The 19811-nt window shown below is 33.4% G+C and overlaps 1 protein-coding gene across 1 annotated transcript in view; it reads right to left on the bottom strand.

The window, feature by feature from the left end:
• Positions 1 to 19811, bottom strand: part of Spase22-23 (Signal peptidase complex subunit Spase22-23) — a 157467-nt gene that overhangs the window by 29783 nt on the left and 107873 nt on the right. The window contains exon 4 of the mRNA XM_089590025.1: positions 15049 to 15152. Coding sequence (XP_089446151.1) covers positions 15049 to 15152 — 104 coding nt within the window. The remainder of the gene's footprint in view (positions 1 to 15048; positions 15153 to 19811) is intronic.

Consider the following 19811-nt stretch of genomic DNA (forward strand, 5'->3'; position numbering starts at 1 on the left):
CTAACAGCTGTAAAGGAAAAATAAGCTTGAGCAAACGGGACCGTCTCCGACAAGCAAGAATTCCGAACCAATCCCCCCGCCTTAGATCACCAAAACGACTGAGCTCTGTAAAAAAAATGCTCTGGACTCCAATGTCTCCAGCGTAACACTAGGAGAAGTTGGGAAAGAGCTATACAACTATCTCCGACGCTTCAGATGTTGTAGTTTTCCTTCCGATAAGTCTGGTGCTACAGCAGCTGGCTAGAAAAGATCACCGTGAGATATCTGAGCAGCCACGTTTACTGGAAACTTTAGTCAAAAAAAAATTAAGCCTACCTGTCCTTTTCAGGGCCATTGGACGTCTGTTTTTCAAACAAATATATTACAACTTAATTAAATTGCCAAAAAACAGCCCTTAGGACTTAAAAAAGTTAACTATGACTATAGTCGCAAAAGGGCACATTCGAAGGAAACTTTAAAAGTTTGAAATGTATACAATTTTAGGACTTAAGGGGCTGACGCAGATAATTTATCAAGATTTAAACAGTAGCGTCGAAATTGACAAATGAAGAATCCGTAAAGTGAAAGATCAGCTTTTCATTATAACCCTGATCGTAATTACTTAAATCTTCGAGACTTTAAAGTAGGTAGAATGACATGTGTTTGTTTTTATTGTGGCGAGAAAAGTCATCAGAGCTACCCACTCACCACCTATGCGTGGTGGTGTATTGTCACACCCGTTTACTAATGATAACATTGGATCCATTCGTCATTGTGTAGCCTTTTCCGAGAAGGGATGTCTACTCCTCACTGGTTAAACTAGCGCTCTCAGCTGAAGAATCGGATCCAAGCTAATTAGCATCCCCGTAGAAGCTTCATACTTCAGGTACGACTCCTCACAGATAAGGCTAGCGATCCCTCCCTGGCACCTGAAGGAAAATTCCACAGAAAACCCCACCTTGAAACAGCTGGAGTTTCATAGGGACTTTTTCCGATGAAAACAGATTTTGAAAAAATCGGTATTTACCAGGAGTTGAACCGACAACTCCTAGAACGGTGATGTATGAGTACCAAGCAAGCTTATCACTAAGCCTTCACTGCTCCTACGTATCAATTACTTATTGTTATTTTTTTAAATTATAATAAGTTTTGTAAGCGTTGCTGTAAATAATGTAAGCACATAATTTATCATACGGACCCACCATGTACCCTCGGTACGAATAATTACCATTATCAATCGATCAGTCTCTTTTTTTTTATAAAATGAGAAACGAATGTTACTGCATGCTTTAGTATTAGACAACACAATTTTTTGCAACAGATCATAATTTAAATATTTTATTTTTTAAATTAATTTAATGCACGTGTGGCTTTTACTGCCAGCACAAAACTATTATTATTTTTTTTTGTATCTTAATGTTAATTTTTTTTTTTTTGCGTCAAGAAACACTTAAAACCTATATCCTTCTTTTTGGTTTTTATTGCGTATTCATTTAGATCCCGATCTTAAAATTTTACTCTACTGACCTCCTAGTGCGAGTTTTCTTATCTCAATCTTATAACTGCCATTTATTTATGTTTATTCCGTTTAATGGAGAAAGCTTCTCATCATAAAATCATTAGACTAAAAAATGTCATTGAGGCTGTGACTTCTAAAATAACTCCCCTTAAATTTCTAGCGCAACATGCTTGCAGTAATTTTCAGTCTAAGGTCATTGCTTATTATGCACCCATAATCACGATGTTCAATCGATTAAACCTACATAAATAGCTTACTTACGCAAAAATCGCCTTTCAAAATGCAAAAATTGTTATTCCTATCGGCCAAGGAAATTTCAGAGCAGATACGATCAAGAGTGATGCAATACTATGCGTTCTCGAACTCCTTAAAAGAATGCCTATATCGACCAATTTACTCAAATTAATGAAAATCTGCATGTCTGTTCGTTATATTCAGCGGTTTATAAGAGGAGTTCTACGAAAGACTTTTGCAAAATAAGGTCTCGCTAGGGGATTAGTCTTTTTTAATTTAAAATCGTTTGGAATATTTGCAGACTGGCTGTGGTCAAGATGTTCTCCATGTGATTGTTGCAAATCAATTCCCACCTACCAGTTGCACAGCTTTCTCTGGTAATAAAACTGAATGCTTTCTCTCTGACTTAGCTGAAGTCGCAGAAAGTTTGTACGATTGTCTACATCTAAATGATTTTTTTATCTCGTATGTTAATCCTCAAGCTTTTTCAATAAACCTCCATTTTTCTGCCGTTTAGTCGGAAGTTTCAACGATTGAAGCTCAAATCTCCTTTACGGAGGACAAGGCATTCAAAAAACTAAAACAGCTTTCTTTCAAGTTGAATTATCTTAAGAAAATCCTTGATAAGATGATGAGTAACAATACACCCTATCCCAATCGATCTCGATCACCAAGCTGTAATAACCATAACCAAAACCGAAGTAAGAGCAAAGAGTACAAAAACAATAATGGCCGATCTTTTGATCTGCAGGCAAAGTTTAACACAAAAGCCTACAGAAGCAACTTCTCATGGCCTTTTGTGATCTCCTAATCCTTTCAAAAACCAACTTTTTTCTTTGACGAAGCAGCTCCATTTAGAGGAAAAAATTGAAGCGCTAGTATATTTGTAACATTCAATTTGGTCTTCTCTTTTTTGTGGACATACAAATATTTTAATGCTCATTAACTTCAACACTGTTGTTAAGCCTGAAAGCTTCAAGCTTTTCACAGCCAACAATTTTGTCATTAAGAGTTTTGTCAAGGAAAACTTGATTCTAAATCTTTGTCTGAAAAATCGTTTACCTTAGAAGTTTTATCAAGCTCAAATTTTTACCTCGATTTTAGGCACTGACTTTTAATGTTTTTTTGTTTCTTCATTGATGCGTCACGTAATACCATCATCACTCATAACTCGAATACTTTTTCCGTTAGCTCTCTCAAATTTGATGATTCTCTTTTAATAAATAGTCAGTTAGTTACAGAATAAATTTTTTTTTAATTGTTCAAAGTTTTTAGAAATAACTAGCAAACAGCCACCACGTCTCTTAACTGCCAATGGCATTTTACAAAACGTTAGGACCAATAGTTTTTTTGTTATAAAGCACGCCTAACGCCCAGACTCTGAAAAATATAAAGCAGCGCAGAAGGCATTAAAAAAATTGCTAATTAGTGTCCCTTCAGATACTTTAAGAGTCCTTGAGCCATTCCTACACATATAGTCCAGAAAAAAGATGGCTCTTGGAGAGTATGTAGTGACTACCGTCATCCTAATTAATACACAATCCCTGATAAATTTCCAATTCTTTATTTGCACGATTATTCAGTTAGACTTCTAGGGAAAAGAGTCGTTTCAAAACTTTATTAAATTAAGTGCATATTTGAGTTTATATCTAACTAGCAGCCCCCCGTCTCGACTTCGCCCGAGACTCACTGAATAAAATATCACAGTGTGTTCACACGCAATGTAAAACGTTTTCTGTTAAAAATTTTTAATCTATTTCTAACGCTTCTCAAAACAAAAATCATCTCATTAAGAACATATTAGTTAAAAATCCATGCAGCTTATTTTGTCAAGTAATACGCTGTCGAAAATGAAATAAATATAATCATTCTGAGAAGTACCGTGCGTTCCTTGCACCATAAAATAATTGCCACCCATAAAATAATTGCCCACTCCTAAAGCACCCTTGATTTTCACTTTCTTACGTTATAATAAATAAAAAGGGCTATTTGTTAAAACTATAAATATTTAAAACTGACAAAAAATATATGATTGAAAAATTGTTGTTTTTTTTTAATCTTACGACTTTTTTTTTTATGCCACAATGGATACAAATAAATTAAAAATCTGGAAAATTTAAGTGATTATTGCAAGGATTATAATGGAAAGCTGATCTCTCACAAGATAGACTGTTTATTTGTCAATTTTGACGCTGGTGTTTAAATCTCGATAAATGTTCTGCGTCAGTTTCTTGACGCCTAAAATTGTATACATTTAAAGCATTTGAAGTTTTCCTTCCAATTCAACCTCTTGCAACTACAGGCATGGTTAAAACTTTTGTGGTCCCTAAAGGCTATTTTTCTTAATTTTGTAAAGTTGTACTATACTTGTTCCCACGGGAGTTCGACGTCCGATGGCCTTAAAAAGAACCACTGAGCTAAACTCGGTTCCCAGCCTTGCGACGAACAACGCAGCTCGTGACATCTGCGAGTAAATGAGTGACTTGGTTTAATAGTGGCCGCCTTTATAAAGTTTTTTTGTGGAAGAATCGTTGCTGAAGGTGGTAGTAAAATTGTATTTGTTGGCAAGGAAATTAACGTTAGGTGGCCCTTAGAAGAACCGATGAGATTGATGTTTGAGTACGGGAAGTACATACTTATAATGGTCCTGAAAAGGGCCAGTGGCGATACTTTTACCCATTCCTTATTATTATTCTTGATAATGGAGAGCTGGCTGCAGGTAGCTTGACTCTTACTCTCGGAGTCCTTACGTATGGAGACCGTGCTGGAGGAAGTCATGACGCTGATTAAAAAAATATTTCGTCTTTGGGTCGATTCCTGGATAACCAACCGCTCATCAGTAGTCGGAAAAGTAGGCCTGGAGAGAACCTTATCTGTAGGTATGCCGTTTTAACAAACCACTGAGGAGGTCGTTGTGGCTTTCCGAACTTAGAGTTGTTTTTTTTGGCTTGCTCTTGTAGCAAAATTTGCTCTGGTAGCACCAAGTCGATTGGAAGAATGGCCATTAAACCCCAAACTACTACAGCAGATTGTGCTCTGGCTAGACGTCTCCTGGTATTTCACCGGAGACATTAGCATTCAGAACGCCTTTGCATGGATGACACTCGTCAATCATGGTGGTTCAGGATTGAGTTCGACGTAAGTCGATTGTTGTACCCAGCTGCACGACTCCCAGTTCTGTACTTCGTGCACTGCTGGTGAACGACTGTGATATTTGGTAATTTGCTCGGGGATATTATAACCAGACTTACTTAATTCTATTGCAGGTAGCTTCGATTTTACTTCTATTCTACGCTACCTAGTGGATCCTACTTAACTAAGAGAAAAAGCTAGCGTATTTTTGAAAAACTTTGAGCTTATTGATAACTAATGTTGTTAACTTTTTGAAGATAAACCCATACTAAAATCGTCTAGGAAGTATCAAAAATCAGTATGCAACTTTTCAGAAAATCGGGTGAGTAGTTTTAGCGGTTAGTGATTACAACGATTTTAGCGACTTTGCTTTACATATTAGTAAGATTACAATCAACTTTGAATCTTTTTTACCATCGTTTAATTCATTTATTTTAGCAATACAGCGTGAACTCGATAAATTATCTAAATTTCACAACGTCAAAATGATTTAGAAACACTAGAAATTTTTTTATTTCGGTCAAAAGAAATACATATTTTTCAGTATAAAATTGTATCATTACAATTAAAATTTATATATGTCTGTCATTCATATCACAAAATCTAAATCAGTAGTTCTACTAATTTTTGAATTTCCTTAGTTTTATACTATATGACTTAAGACTAGCCCATCAATGCTTTTATTATAAATCATTTGAAATCATACACTTGAAATGTTTTCCACTCCCTCTCACTCTCTAAGTTTAGTTTAAAACATTAAAAACGGTATTGTTTGGTTAAAAGGTTATATTTTTAAGTTGAATTTATGTGGTCTTCAGTTGAAAGAGTATCGAAGCTTAAATGGATGCTTGAGTATTATCTATTTTCCATAGGATCTTTTGACTTTGTAGTTAAATTTGCTCTCAGGAAAACTTCTCCTCTTCTTCTGCTGACTTTTTTTTCTTTGTTATACTCGGTACAGCAGTTTTATTTCGATTAGCAGGTGCAGGATTCATATTATAGTCCGAGATGCACTTTCATTAGACATAAAAATTGGCTTGGATTTCTGATATTTTCAAAGTTTCTTATTTTAGAGCTCTTAAATTTGAGAAATATTTATCGTTCGTTACTTGACAGACACTTCTTTTTTTTGGTCCTTTTACATGAGGCAGATTTAGAATCTGAACGTAATCGGAATAAAAAATGCGAACTGATTGCTATTATCCATGCCCCAAAGATTTCTTAACAAAAATCTCTAAAAACTGCTAAGGATAAGTTGATTTAGCTTTATTTTCTGTATCAAATGTACTTGGTTCATTGACTGAGTCTGACACGTTAGTGAGTGCATGAGAGCGTGAGGATGGATTTGTCTATAGGCTATAGACTTTCTATTTCTCTGATGAAGTGGCTTAGTTCTGAGCTCCTTGATTCTGATAAATCGATAAATAAATCAGAAGACTTTGAATCTAATAAATTGTTACGAGAAGTACACAAAAAAAGAACAGTGGGATCGAAAGGTACAATACCAAACTTTTTTTTTCAATTTGTAGCAGTGTCCATTTTTGCAGCTTGGATAAGTGCGTATCAAAAATACCAGATAAACTTTTAAGGTTACGCAAGTACCTTGACAATAAAGAGCAACAGTTTCATTCTTCTAATATGCATTCATCAGTCCTATTTAATCAACATCCAAGGGTTGCATGCAATGCGTACAATCAGGAGGAAAACACAAAATGACAATATTACGTGCCTTAGCTCATCTATAACAGCTGTATTTTGTATGTGTGTTGTATAACCATTCAGAAGAAGGTCTGATTTTTCAGAAATTGGTGCAGCAAATGTAGTGACATATTTGAATTAAATGAGAAATCGATCTGATTGTATGCATCCAGATTTGTGATATTCTATTACAGTTTCTGGGGTGCATCTTTTCAAAGCTCTTTATTTCCTCGAACATGGAGAGAAAAAAATTGTGGTATTTCTCTGCTAGCTACAAGTGCAAAGAGAGCTGAAGCTACTATTCTACCATGTAATGCAGCTGTCAGATTTATAACTTGTGTACATCTTCTTTTGCTATAAGTTTTGGGTTATTTTCGGTACAATTGATATGTCTGGTTATATTTATTTTCTGCTGGAAACTTGTTTGTTATTGAATAAAGATGATAATAGTTTGAAAAAATAATCTACAGCTGGTTCATTTATACTATAACTCCTAGCAGCTAAAGTATGTTGTACTTTGCGGTAAGAGAAAGTATGCTTTTTCAGAAAACCTACAAACCAATTGTTGCCAACGAGTCTTAAGTTGTAAGGGATTGGAAAGAATTTAATAAAGTAGAATGTATTTTTGTATTTTGCAATAAATACTGATCTTACTATAGAACCTGCGAGAAAAATTTACATCCACAGCTAAGTTAAACGGTAATTTCCTCACATAAGGTAATGTCAAACCCATAAATTTACCATTTACTTCTTTAATATAGCATGCTAAAGTTTTTTCTTGCAAATAAGTGGAAGTGCGACTATAACCTTTAGGATTATCTAAGTTATTTATCATCACTATTTACAATCATATAAACAGTTGAGTTAGTCCATAAGCACTCTATCAGTGAAGAGCTAATGTAGGAGAAAAAACGGGAACTCCAAAACGCTTGATAGTATCAGGTTCGCTCAATTGACACAAACAAAATAAATTTAAATAAATTACGTTATAGGGCCATTAATTCATAAATATTTTAAAAATAAACAATATGTATAAATCTAGTTATCGTTATAGTTATTATTACCTTATTCTAATGAGACAGTCTCATCCAAAAGGTACTGTATTCATTCAAAACACCTTAGTCTTCTTGATGATCAACAAAAAAATTATTTTGTTGTATTTTTACTTCAGTAACAAAATTAAAAATAATGGGTTGTCAGTTTACCTGGTTTTCCATGCCCACTCCTTCACAATTACGACGTCAGTATGGCCAGAAGAAATTTATAGGACCAAACTCGAGACAACAAACGTCAGACAACTTTTCAGGATCAGCACCATCTTGGACAAGAGCAGGAGCACTCGGTACTTAAGCCTCAATGAAAGTGGGGGCTAGAGTTTGTTAGATGACGAAATAAGGAAACTAGGCATACGGGTGAATTACACTAGGGAGAAGCACTTGGAAGTGACGTGTAACTTTTTTCCGCTCAGTCAGGCGCTTTTGCGTCAGATAGTGACTTATTAATGCAAGTACATGGTCTGGGATCCCACGGAATCTTATGTCACATAGTGGATTGACAAAAAAATTAAACATTGGCACGTGTCCGAGAGCTGAGCATATGTGCCTATTTGCACGATAACGGTATTAAAATTACAGTTCAACTTTGACATGTAAACTCCTATAAAATTTTCACAGCATATTATATACAAATAATTCACAACAAATGATTATTTCTTATACCTGGAATACGTTGCTGCACCGCTTACGGCAATACACAATTCAAATTTCTATAAAATATTCACTCGTTTGTTTTTATAACTCTGGAGGAGTCAGTTCAAGCATACGATGCTTGTATTAAATGAATAGAAAATGCGATATATTAATGGTAAATGTTACACTTTGACTTTAGAGCTTCGGTGGCTTAGTGGTTAGAGTGCTAGCCTCTTAGTTAGGGAATCTCAAGTGATTGTGGGTTAAAATATTGTTAAAACTGTGAACATAGTTTTCTTAGCTTTTTTTCGATGGAATGAGTTACCTGGGATGTCGAAAAAACCGCTTATCCTAGCTCAAGATCAATAAAGTTAAGTAGTATGGAGTAAAATAAGTGCTTTTATGTTCGTAAGGAAATAAGAATGTGTTAAATATTGTCGCATAATTTGTTACAGAGCTTGTCATAAAGCAGCGTAATTGTTTTATGTTTAAGTTCTTACAGTCATTTACAACATTTTAACACACCAAGGTAAATTTCTGATTGAGTTGACACATTTCACAAAACTATAGGCGTATACGTTGATCTCTGCATTATTGCTAGCATGTTGGTTAATTGTGACCTTCTTGTAAGCAGATCGGTTAACGGTTTCATCAATGGCAAGAATTTTAAAAGATGCAAGTCCTTGCATCAATTGTTACATATTGCGATAAAATTTGTGGATTTAGAGCATTTCTTGTCAGATAGCAACGAGGAAGTGTCTGTGGATGTTAAGTAGTGTATCTCTGACTTTAAAAAAAAAGAGATCTGTCAATCTAAGACTATGAGCTCGTGGTTATTAAAATTTTTACAGAAGTACAATCATTATAAGTAAAAAATACTAACAGGTCACAGTGGTAAGGCATCTAATTATGTGCGATTTACATACAGGCTGTCGATATACATTTTACCACTATTTCTTAACTATTTTATTTTTTACTATACAAAATAATAAACTCACTCAACAGTCAATTTCAGCAAAATTATTTTCGACATTTTTTGAAGTATTTAGATTGTCTATTGAAAATTGATGAGACTTATCTTGGTTTACAAAGAAACTTATGAAATAGTACATTTGCTATGAAAAAAAACGGGGAAAGCATTATCCAGGCAACATGTAGACCTCTCTCTTGAATGTAAAATTAATGTGGACTATGCCTACAAGTTAGCAGGAGTATTAAATTAATTGAACAACTTTGATAAGACAGCATTGGGCTCACACTTTTAGTATGCACACAAAAATCATAAGCCACATATTTAATGAATGCGGGTTAAGAAAAAAATCAGAATGTTACCGATGATTTAACACAGTATAAAATATCTTACAACAACAATTATATAAGGTCACTACTATAAGCGAATTATAAACCCTTTTGCAAGTCATATTAATAAAAATATGCACTTTCATATTTATATGAGAGCTGCCGATACCTATCAAATTGCGGATTTCTTGTTCAATGTTCAAAAAAGAAAGGAACTGCTGAATTAAGCATTTATTATCGAGTGTACTATTAATGAAAATCGCTTTGAACGTCACAAATCTCGATTGAAAGTTTATACATTTGCTGATATAGATATTTAAAAAAAAGCTAAGGGAATAGATACAAAAAAAAATGTAGATTAAGTTACAGCGCAATTTATTTGGTAAAATATTATGCACTTCCTTAGAAAAAAATACTTATTCTTTATAAAGTATTGCGAATCCTTCGTACACCCGTTTCATAGGTTATTCGCCATTTAGACAGTTCTACATGCAAGACAGAGAATTCAGCTTTGATGGGACTGTTAGAATGTAAAACTAAATGCGATCCACGGAAGTCGACAGATGTTATTAAATATGGTGGTTTCTTTGTTCTACATTAAATTACAAAAATCTTTGTTTTATTCACGAATGTTAGCATTGAACTTGAAAATTTCTTGTTGTACGACAGCCGATACTACTATTAAAACGTTTGATCAATACTTTTCAGCACCTATGAAAGATTATATGCCCGCAATTAAAAGTATTGCCAGAAAACAACTTTTTGTTAACTGCAGTAGAGAACAAAAGCTTAAGTTCAAATTTTTTTTAGTGTTGACTAACGCGTATTTTCAAGAAGCGCTCACACGATTTCGAATAGACAAGTGGAAGTCTAACAGCATTGTACCTTTTGTTACCAATAAAACAGTCTACGTAAACTTTGTAAAAACTTTACAAATACCAAGTACGAGATGACAAAATTTATGTAACGAATGACGAGGAGCTATTATGCTCCATTTATGAAAAAGCAGATATATAAATTGTGTTTGACGCATATGAAGTTACTCATAATAATAACATTATCATGAGATACTCAGACGCTGATATTATGATTATTCTATTAAGGAGTATGTGTCATGTATAAGACCAGGTTAAAATTCAGATACTGGTTAAAGTAGGAATACAACAACAATGTTACGTCTCTACACGAATTGTACGCTACTCTCAGAAGCAATATTTGCTTGGCCCTTCATGCTCTGACGAGCTGTGATAGTAGCTCGACCTGCTTTTCAAGGATCAAAAGGATCAAAAAGAGGCCTTGGACTTTTTAAAGAAAAAATGCAGTAATTTTAAATGGTTTTGCTTATATGACCGTCACGCACGTAATCGATGTTGTAGAGAAACTGATTTGTAAAATTTCCGTGCTTGATTTTATTAATGAGATAAACATTGCTGGATTGGCAAATTGATTAAAATTTATCCAACAAATGACAGTAACAGCACTTTGCTCATGAAGATTAAAAACTTTTATGGGGCTGGTCTCTCCCCTCCATGCAAAGACGAACTGACGCAACATTAATGCGTGCAATTTACATTTTAAATATTTCGAGGAGTGTCCATAAAATCAAAGCTCTTACTATACTTTAGTAATTTTTCAGCTGGCCTGCACAAGATAAGTAACGCTGCTTCCAGTGGTTCACAGGTGGTTAGTTACCAGTCACCGTTGACAAGATCACAGTTGAAGCTGATAGCAGGAAAAATGAAGGTACGCCCTTTACTATTATTATCTATTATATAATCATTAGTTAATTAGTGTTTATTGTATACTAACTTTTTGTTTTCAGGGTAACAAATTTAAAAAACACATAGTCAAATATAACAAAGAGAATTTCTTGTACACTAGCGATTCTGAGGATTCTGATAAGTTTGTACTAAGCGTTAAAGAAAACATTAATTCACTAAATTTTCAATGAAAATATTACATAAAACTTTTCAATAGATGTATTTAATTATTTATAACATAACATTACTTTTCTAGGAGCAAACGAAAAAATGAACGCTGACGAGCGTGGTCAATACGCGGTACGATACTAAGATGATGTTTACTTTTAAACACGTGTAAGAATTACGTATCATCATGATCCAGGTATAAGAAATCATTTTTATGTTTGCATATTTTGTGATCTTTCGAAAAGTTGATTTGATCTATGCTCACACTTTGCAGCTATCCAGATATTTTTACATAATTAGCAGCAAGTAAGAACCATTCTGCACCACCTACCAGGAGTAAGAAATGATTTTGAGTGCTGATTATTATTACATTCTGTAAAATTATTATTTTTTTAACTTATTATTTAAACTTAAACTTAAACTCTTACTTTTTTTATTATTTAACTATTTAGGCAAAAGGCCCATTAGGTACCCAAAAGTCTTACATATTAAAAAGGTAATTATGCAAAAACATTAAATGCAACTTGGCAAACATTTATTATAGAATTAATTTTTGTAGTGCAAGTATCAGTCGTGTTCGTCCACGGCTAAGATCACTAGGACGCCTTATTGAAGAGTTCAGCTAGTGGTTGAGAATGTAACGAGTTCGTTTCCAATCCTTTTTTCCTTTGAATTCTCCTTTTCTTTCACCTCTATTAATAAGTGCCAAGTATAAATTTAACGCTTGTAGCAAAATTATACTTGTGCCGTTGTGTGCACAATGTGCGTATTAAGAGATAATTTTGTAAGAAACGTAGAGTTTTTATTACCATATAAAATAAAACTTACATTACAAAAAGTATTACATTTTTATCTAAGTTTTATTTAAAAGATTATCATCAAGAAATAGACACCAAAATAATTAAATTTGATAATACTACTAAGATTTTAAGGACATATAACATTTCTTTTTTCTACTTTAAAGACTTGTTGATAAAATTGTGGTAAAAAAAATTACGTCTTTAATAAATGTTCGAAAAATTGCTCATAAGTTTTAAATGATTTAAGAGATAACTCGTTGTATTAATAATACCATGTTGGTTATAGAAATTACAAAAAACACTGATTATGAATCAATGTTGTTGAGTCATACAAAAAAGCTTAGGCACATAATGAAGAAAATGAAGGTGAATGTTCTAAGAACTAAATATCTGTATGAAAATATGCGTGTGTATCTTTTTTTTTTTTTTTTTATCATAAGTTAATAATTATTCTTTTTAAAGTCAGACGAGATTGATATTTTTAGTATTTTTTTTTCATGTCAATTACTTTATTTAAACTTATCTTTATCATTAAGTTACCAAGCGCAGTAGTCGTTCCTAATAGAAAAATTCAAGTAAACGACGAAGATGTTGCGTAACACTCTGGCTCTCATCACCGAGGGAACATCAAGCTAGACAATCTTCAATAAAGAAGACTGCGTCAACTGGTTTTGGGATCAGTCTGCTGAAAAAGGTCAAGAGTAGCCATTACAGAGGAGATTTTCACAGTGCAGATGACCTAAAAAGCCTAGAAGACTGTTTTCACAGACCTTGCGACACGAGAACACTTTTAACAAATGACAGGTACAAGCTGTTAAGTCGTTGAGGAGCTGGGGTCTTCATTTTGCTACAAAGACCGAACAAAAGATTTTCAAGAGTTTTTAAAATTGTTGGGTAACTATTGAGGAGGCGATGCACTATCAGATGTCAAACTGATGAGTATGCTACCTTATATTTTTAGAAAAATAGCCAGATGATTGTATCATGAATTTCAAATTTGGGGCGACTTTAATCGTGACAAGCAACATGTTGTTACAAGCGACTGCTCACAGACTAATACAATTATAATAATCTGTTTGATGATTGACACCAGCAGATACGGGAAAAAAATGTCTATCTTTCTATACAAATTTAGATACATCGTCTCTAGGTTGTTGAGCCATCATTACTCTAAAAATGATTTGAACTATCATACAAAATTTTTTTACCCAAGTACAAGAAAGATATGTACCAGATTATTGGTAGTCTTGAGGACTCCGAAGATTTTGACTTGCACTGGGTGTGTCAGAAAGACTTGGGAAGTCCTACGCATCTCCGTCACCTCCCAAAAAGATGTGAGTTTCAAGAGCCACGTGTACAGTTATCACAATTTAAGTATAGTAGTCGAAATTAAAAAAACATATGAAGTGGTACATAAATCAAAACAGAATGAAAGGAGAATTGAGAAAAGCATAAAGGGCAGACAGAAAAAACAAAACAAAAATTTGAAGTCGAGTTCAGTCGCACCACAGCTTACAGAAATTTATGGGGCTAGAGCACAGATAGTGTCCCCAGAGACAGTGACAGTCTACGCCATGTTGGCTTTGATGTAAAAGAAGTTATCTTAGGCTATTAGTAGGGGACCATTAAAATCAACGAATGAGCCCGTAGGTTTTTAGCTACCAAAGAAGCAGGCTTCACCAAATGCCAGAGTCACTAAACCAGCGTACATAATATTGTGTAATACATATAAAAAAGTAAGACATAGGATATCGAAGTGCCCAGATCTCGAGCGCTACAACTGTCAACAGAAAGGGCATTTGTCAAATGTGAGCCCTACCTGAAAAATTCAAGTATAGACAGTGTATAACCAAACCCTGATGTTCCAAGTATGATGTCGAGAGGAAACCTGACCTTAGAACAAAGAGATCAACTTTTCAGGACACCATAATACAAGAGTTGGGAGGAAAGCCAAGTGGTTAGAAAAAGGAGAACTTTTCTGAAATGCCGGGAGCTGCTTGACGTTGTACTAAGGTGGGTCACTGTTACCAATAGTGGATGCATGTGATTGTATGAGGATCATGGGTAGACGAGTTATTATCGAGAAATACACTGCTTGTATGCGAGAAAGAGAGAGAGAGAGAGAGGGAGAAAGAGAGAAACAGGAAGATAATGGGCAAGGTATCGTGAAAGAGGGGGGAGGGGGGAAGACAGAGAAAGGGAGATAAATAAATTTTGAGTGGATATGTAGCAAAGCCAATGAGAGTATCGTTCGTATCAATGACCTAGTTGATTATTAACTATGTATTAACAATAAATTTTCTTAGTAATAGTGAATTATTAAATTATTTATTCAAAAAGCATAGCAGTTATAACTTGTACAAACAGACTTATTGTATGTCTGGTACGTATGATGAGTGTGCATGATAAAAAAAAAATTATTTAATTTATATCTTGTACTTCAAGTAAATAAGTATCCTGGTTTCTCGCTTTGCCCGTCTGGTAACCCTAAAACGGAGTATTGACACATTGGATGTGATACTTGCAAGTAGAAACAGTAAACTTCAAAATCCCTTTGCTGGATGACGTTTATGAACAAGATTTTAATTTTGTAACTTTGTAAGATAAATTTTTATTCTAATTTTGTAGAAAGATAAATTGATGGATTGGTTAACACATTCGTAAGAAGCCAATATTCACAATTATACTTACATCAAATTAGATTATTTTTGTCAAATGTTTACGTACAGAAATGCTGTGATTAAGGAATTATGAAGTATATAAAAAATTACCGTAAGCCATTTCCATCATCCCAAAAATAATACTTCGTGTTCATATTCTTTAAATCCAGTACTGAATTTTCTCCACGTAAAATTATTTTGTCCCACAAAATAATCTGAAAAGTAAAGTAAAGATTTATTGTTTTGGGAAATATGTTTATCAATACTTAAAAATAATGAAGGTTTTATTTTATAACTTCCTTGTATATTTACGAAAATTCTTTTAGGCTTAACGTTATAAATATGACCGACTCTCTGACGAACGCCAGTTAGTATGTCATCTGAGATATCATCTGATATGTCAGCTGAAATGTAATGGCAATGTGTCAGGTGTAATTTACATAAAAATGTTAAATGAGATGGTAAACTGTTAAATGTTACAAATAGTCAAGCTAGTCTTTCAATTAAACTCTACCATCCATTTGATAAATCTAGAAACGTATCTATTAAGGTGGCTCCTCACCCCTATACAGCACGTATTTATAATATTTTATTAAAATGTTTATTGAAAGTTATAACAAGTGTCATTTAGCCTGACAATATTATAGCTAGGCTAAACATTATGCGATTTTTTTCATAAAATTTTGTTGATAAATTTCTGAGATACAAAAACTTGGAAAAAATTCAACAAATTACTGTAACGTTTTTTTAATTTACATCTAATATTTAATTTTATGGGCTCATTCTCTTCCTTGAACAAAATCATTGGGAGTTACCACTGACAAAATTGCAATAACTTAGATAGGTTTCCCATAAATTTAATTTGTTTACTTATTCTTCGTATTCTCATATAAACAACTGAACTTTGTGGGAAACCTATCCAAGTTATTGCAATTTCGTCCGTGGTGACTCCCGATAAATTTGTTCAAGGAAGAGAATGAACGCAAAAAATAAATATTAGATGAAAATTGAAAAAGATTACAGTAATTTGTCAATTTTTTCCAAGTTTCGGTATCTAAGAAATTTATCAACAAAATTTTATGAAAAAAATCGCATGATGTTCAGCACTAGCTATAATATTGTCAGACTAACTGACACTTGTTATAACTTTCAGTAAAAATTTTAATAAAATATTCCAAATACGTGCTGTATAAGGGTAAGGAGCCACCTTAAATTATAGCAGTTGTACGAAATAAGTTTTACTTGACTTTTTTGGAACTAGATTTGTAAGAATCAGAATACAACTATTCTGTATAAATCAAAACAATTTTTCATAGGTTGTACGTATACGCAATCACTTTCTAAGATAAATTTGCAATTTACCTAATATCGAACATGGCAGGTTTTGAAAAATACAGGAATAAAAACTAAAGATTCAAAACAAAATAGTTCAACATAGTTTTGATTTTGATCGCTTGAGGAATTTATCAGTGAGACATTCTAGTGCTTATAGCCACAGACAATTAAGACTTATACTTTATACTTATACACGTAATACTTGTGTATCTGCAAGGCTGATACAGCATATCGAAAGGTGTAACAAGGATCTGTACTTTTTTATAAAATAATGTATACTTGAGTCGGTTATCAGACTTATTTTACTAACTATAGGTATACAGAATGGTTTTTACGTGACTCACTATAGTGTTTATGGTACTAGAAATCATAATAAAATTATTCGACACGGAGCAAAAATTTAATTATACGTTATGCAAGGATGTGACTTATATCTTCATATGTGTACGTAATCCCATGCTAAGTTTAATTTGCGCCTAGCCATACAGTTCATTTGGCAGCTTTTGAAAAAATATAAGAAAAAAAAGAAACAATAAAAAATATAAGGGTTGGACGTCATTTCATTGTTAATCTTTAGAGTGCGGCATGCTCATTATCTGAGCCTAAATTATTATATCTGACTTGTTTAAAAGTAACTAATTGGAAACAAATTTTACATAGAATTTATGGATTTTTTATATTTAAAGTCACGTTTAAAATTTTTTTTTTACTCTGTGATATTGAATTAATATTTTCGAGGTAAAAAAATATTCTCTGTGTAACATGGTCGTAAAAATTAGACAGCGTGTTAAAAAAGTTTTTATGTGATAACCTCGATTGAGAGATTTTTTTTTTTTAAGGACTGGGGTTAATTTTTAAAATATTATTATTCTTTTAATGGAAATTCAAGCATTTCTTGAGATTACATTCTAAACCATACCCAGTGATACAAACTGAAGAGCCGAAGAAGGCAATTTTAAAACACGAAAAATTGTTGCCTAAAAATTTGATTTTTAATAATAGTTATACTTTTTTACCTGTTTGTTTATTTTGATATCAAGTGACTGTTAATTAAAATTAAATAGTGCAACCTTAGTTAAGTATGCAGACTTGTTAACAAGTAAATTAGTAACTAAGGAAATAGTATTATAAGTTCCATGTCAGCGAAGAATAATAAAAAGGCCGGAGTGATAGTGTAGGACGAAACGAGTAATTGCTTTGAGAACAAGATTTGATGGAAATTGTTCTGGAAAGTGTTTACGCTATCAGTTTCAGGCCGATTTTGGGTAATGGTGTTAAACAAACGTCTGAGGCGGGGTATAGGGCAGTGGAAAAGGTAGTTAGCAGTATAGGTCTGTTCGGTGATATATCGGGTATTTCTGAGGTTGTATTGAGTATTTTTGACACAGAAGAGTGCACTTTTTTATGTAATAAATGTGTTAAAAAAATTTTCTACCACAGAGTTCTACAGTTTTCTTTATCTAGGATGTTAATGATTGCATGGTTACTGCTGTAAACGGTTTTTTACTTGATATAAAGAGACCTTTTGTGACACCTTCCAACACTGACGTGGCTTCTAAATAATTTATTAAGGTTGTTGCATACTTTCGTGTCTTTCTTAATGTAAGGTTGTAACAGTAGCGTTGGTAGCTTTCTGTTTATTCCTGACATTTTAATTATATCTGAAATTTAAATCTCGACGCTGTCTTTTTTATTTTTTTTATTTTTTCGGTTCTTGAAAGAGCGAAAGTTTGCATCCGGTGACCTGTAGTTAACGCTAGCAACACGATTAATTGTCGTGCTACCTCATTGATATCTCATTTTTTTCTTGAGACCAGTAGAAGTCCAACACAGTTTTGGGGTTCCAAATTGAGCCATATTTCTACTTAACTGGTCCTAAATGATTTACACCCTTAAAACCGTTTTGGTCTGTTATCTTGGCCGACTTAAGGACCGATAAGTAAACTTATTGCTGATCTGTAAACTCCTATTAAAGAGCTGGATACTGCTTCCTTTTAAAATATTTTTGTTAAAAAATCTAAAATACTTTGCTGAATGGATTGATGTTACTTTCTGCACAGATAACCTACCACTTTTTCAAGTAGTTGGAATATTGTTTTAAAGATTAATCTATTAGTAAAGATAAAAAAATTTCTCAATCTAAATGCTGTATTAATAAGATTGCGGCTATGAGGGTAGTTTTTTTCCAAATTGAAGCCGCTTAAGTATAAGAATAACAAAATTATTTTCAGTTTTTAGTTGCAATGGTTGGGAGTCCAGAATTGAGTAGAAAAGAGGGTACCAAGGCTCGGTCAGCCAGTCTAGTACAACCATAATACCTTATGTTTTTTATTTTTCGCAAAGTTTTTTGAATTACTGAGCATAAAGGGAACGCATAGCAAAAGTAACTATTGCCATGCATACCTGATCACCTTACCATATTTTTTGAATTTAATACCTTCCATTTGGCTTATTCATGAGATGGCAGTAGTACTTTCAATGTGAAAAAGAATTTGATAGTTTTCTACAAGGTTGGCAAAAGTAAAGCTGCCGTTAATTCTATTAATTAATGGAAAAAACTTTTTCATTTTCCTTCTGATGACCAAAAGCTCTTTTTTCTTTTCAATAAGCTCCACAGCCCGATATAGTTCCATCCGTATACATTTTGAGGTCGTACTTAGTTTTCTGATTGGGTTTCTAGATTTTTGTCAATTTTTCCTCACTATCGAAATACCTCTAAAATAGTTTTATTTATCATAATTCTCTAATTTTCCTTGAGTACTTAAAATTTTTCTCTTTCACAATTTTGAGTATAGAGATACCCATAGTTTGCTGCTGTGCAATCTTTATCTTCTTTTGTCAATCTTACTGTCATTTTTTTTTTAATCATAAATAGAACATAAATATTTGCACTTGGAATCGATGCAGTCATTATAATGCATTTAAAAACCCTCGGCTTGTTGTACGCGGTGTTTCTATCGAATTAAAGGACTCTGATATCATTGGATGCATAATAAATCAAAATCTACCCGAGTGTGATAAAGATCTTGTCAAGGTAGTTTACATATATCCGCCGTGTGACGGTAAGAATTTTTGGTCATATATTATAGAGGTCTCGCCAGAATATCATAAATCCTTATGCAGAAAAGCTTGTGTCTTTATCAATTGGTTATCTTGTCGAGTAGACAATCATGTGTCTATACTGTGATGCTATGAGTGTTTGAAGATTGGCCATTTTGCTAAGGAGTGTCAAAGCGTTCGAAGATGCCAGATCATTGATCCATACCTTGTTTATTGTTTACCTAAACGAGCGACTGTCTTTCACCGTTCAATATGGTCTGTCCCATTTTTTTTTCTCTAAACTTCTTATAGATTTTCTAGAGGTCACTTGTGAAAAACTTTCGTAACTTGTCACTGCTAAAGTAATCATACTGAGACTACGGATACTCCAGTCGCAGAACACACTAGACAACTCGATCCAGAGAAGTGTAAGGCAGCTCAAGCAGAGTTTAAAAAGTTGGCACCAGTAGGTATTTAAATGAACCCTAAGCCAGTGCAAT

This window comes from Copidosoma floridanum, unplaced genomic scaffold (assembly GCF_036245765.1).
Source record: "Copidosoma floridanum isolate Cflo_tuat_1 unplaced genomic scaffold, Cflo_Japanese_pri ptg000011l, whole genome shotgun sequence".
Classification (NCBI taxonomy): domain Eukaryota; kingdom Metazoa; phylum Arthropoda; class Insecta; order Hymenoptera; family Encyrtidae; genus Copidosoma; species Copidosoma floridanum.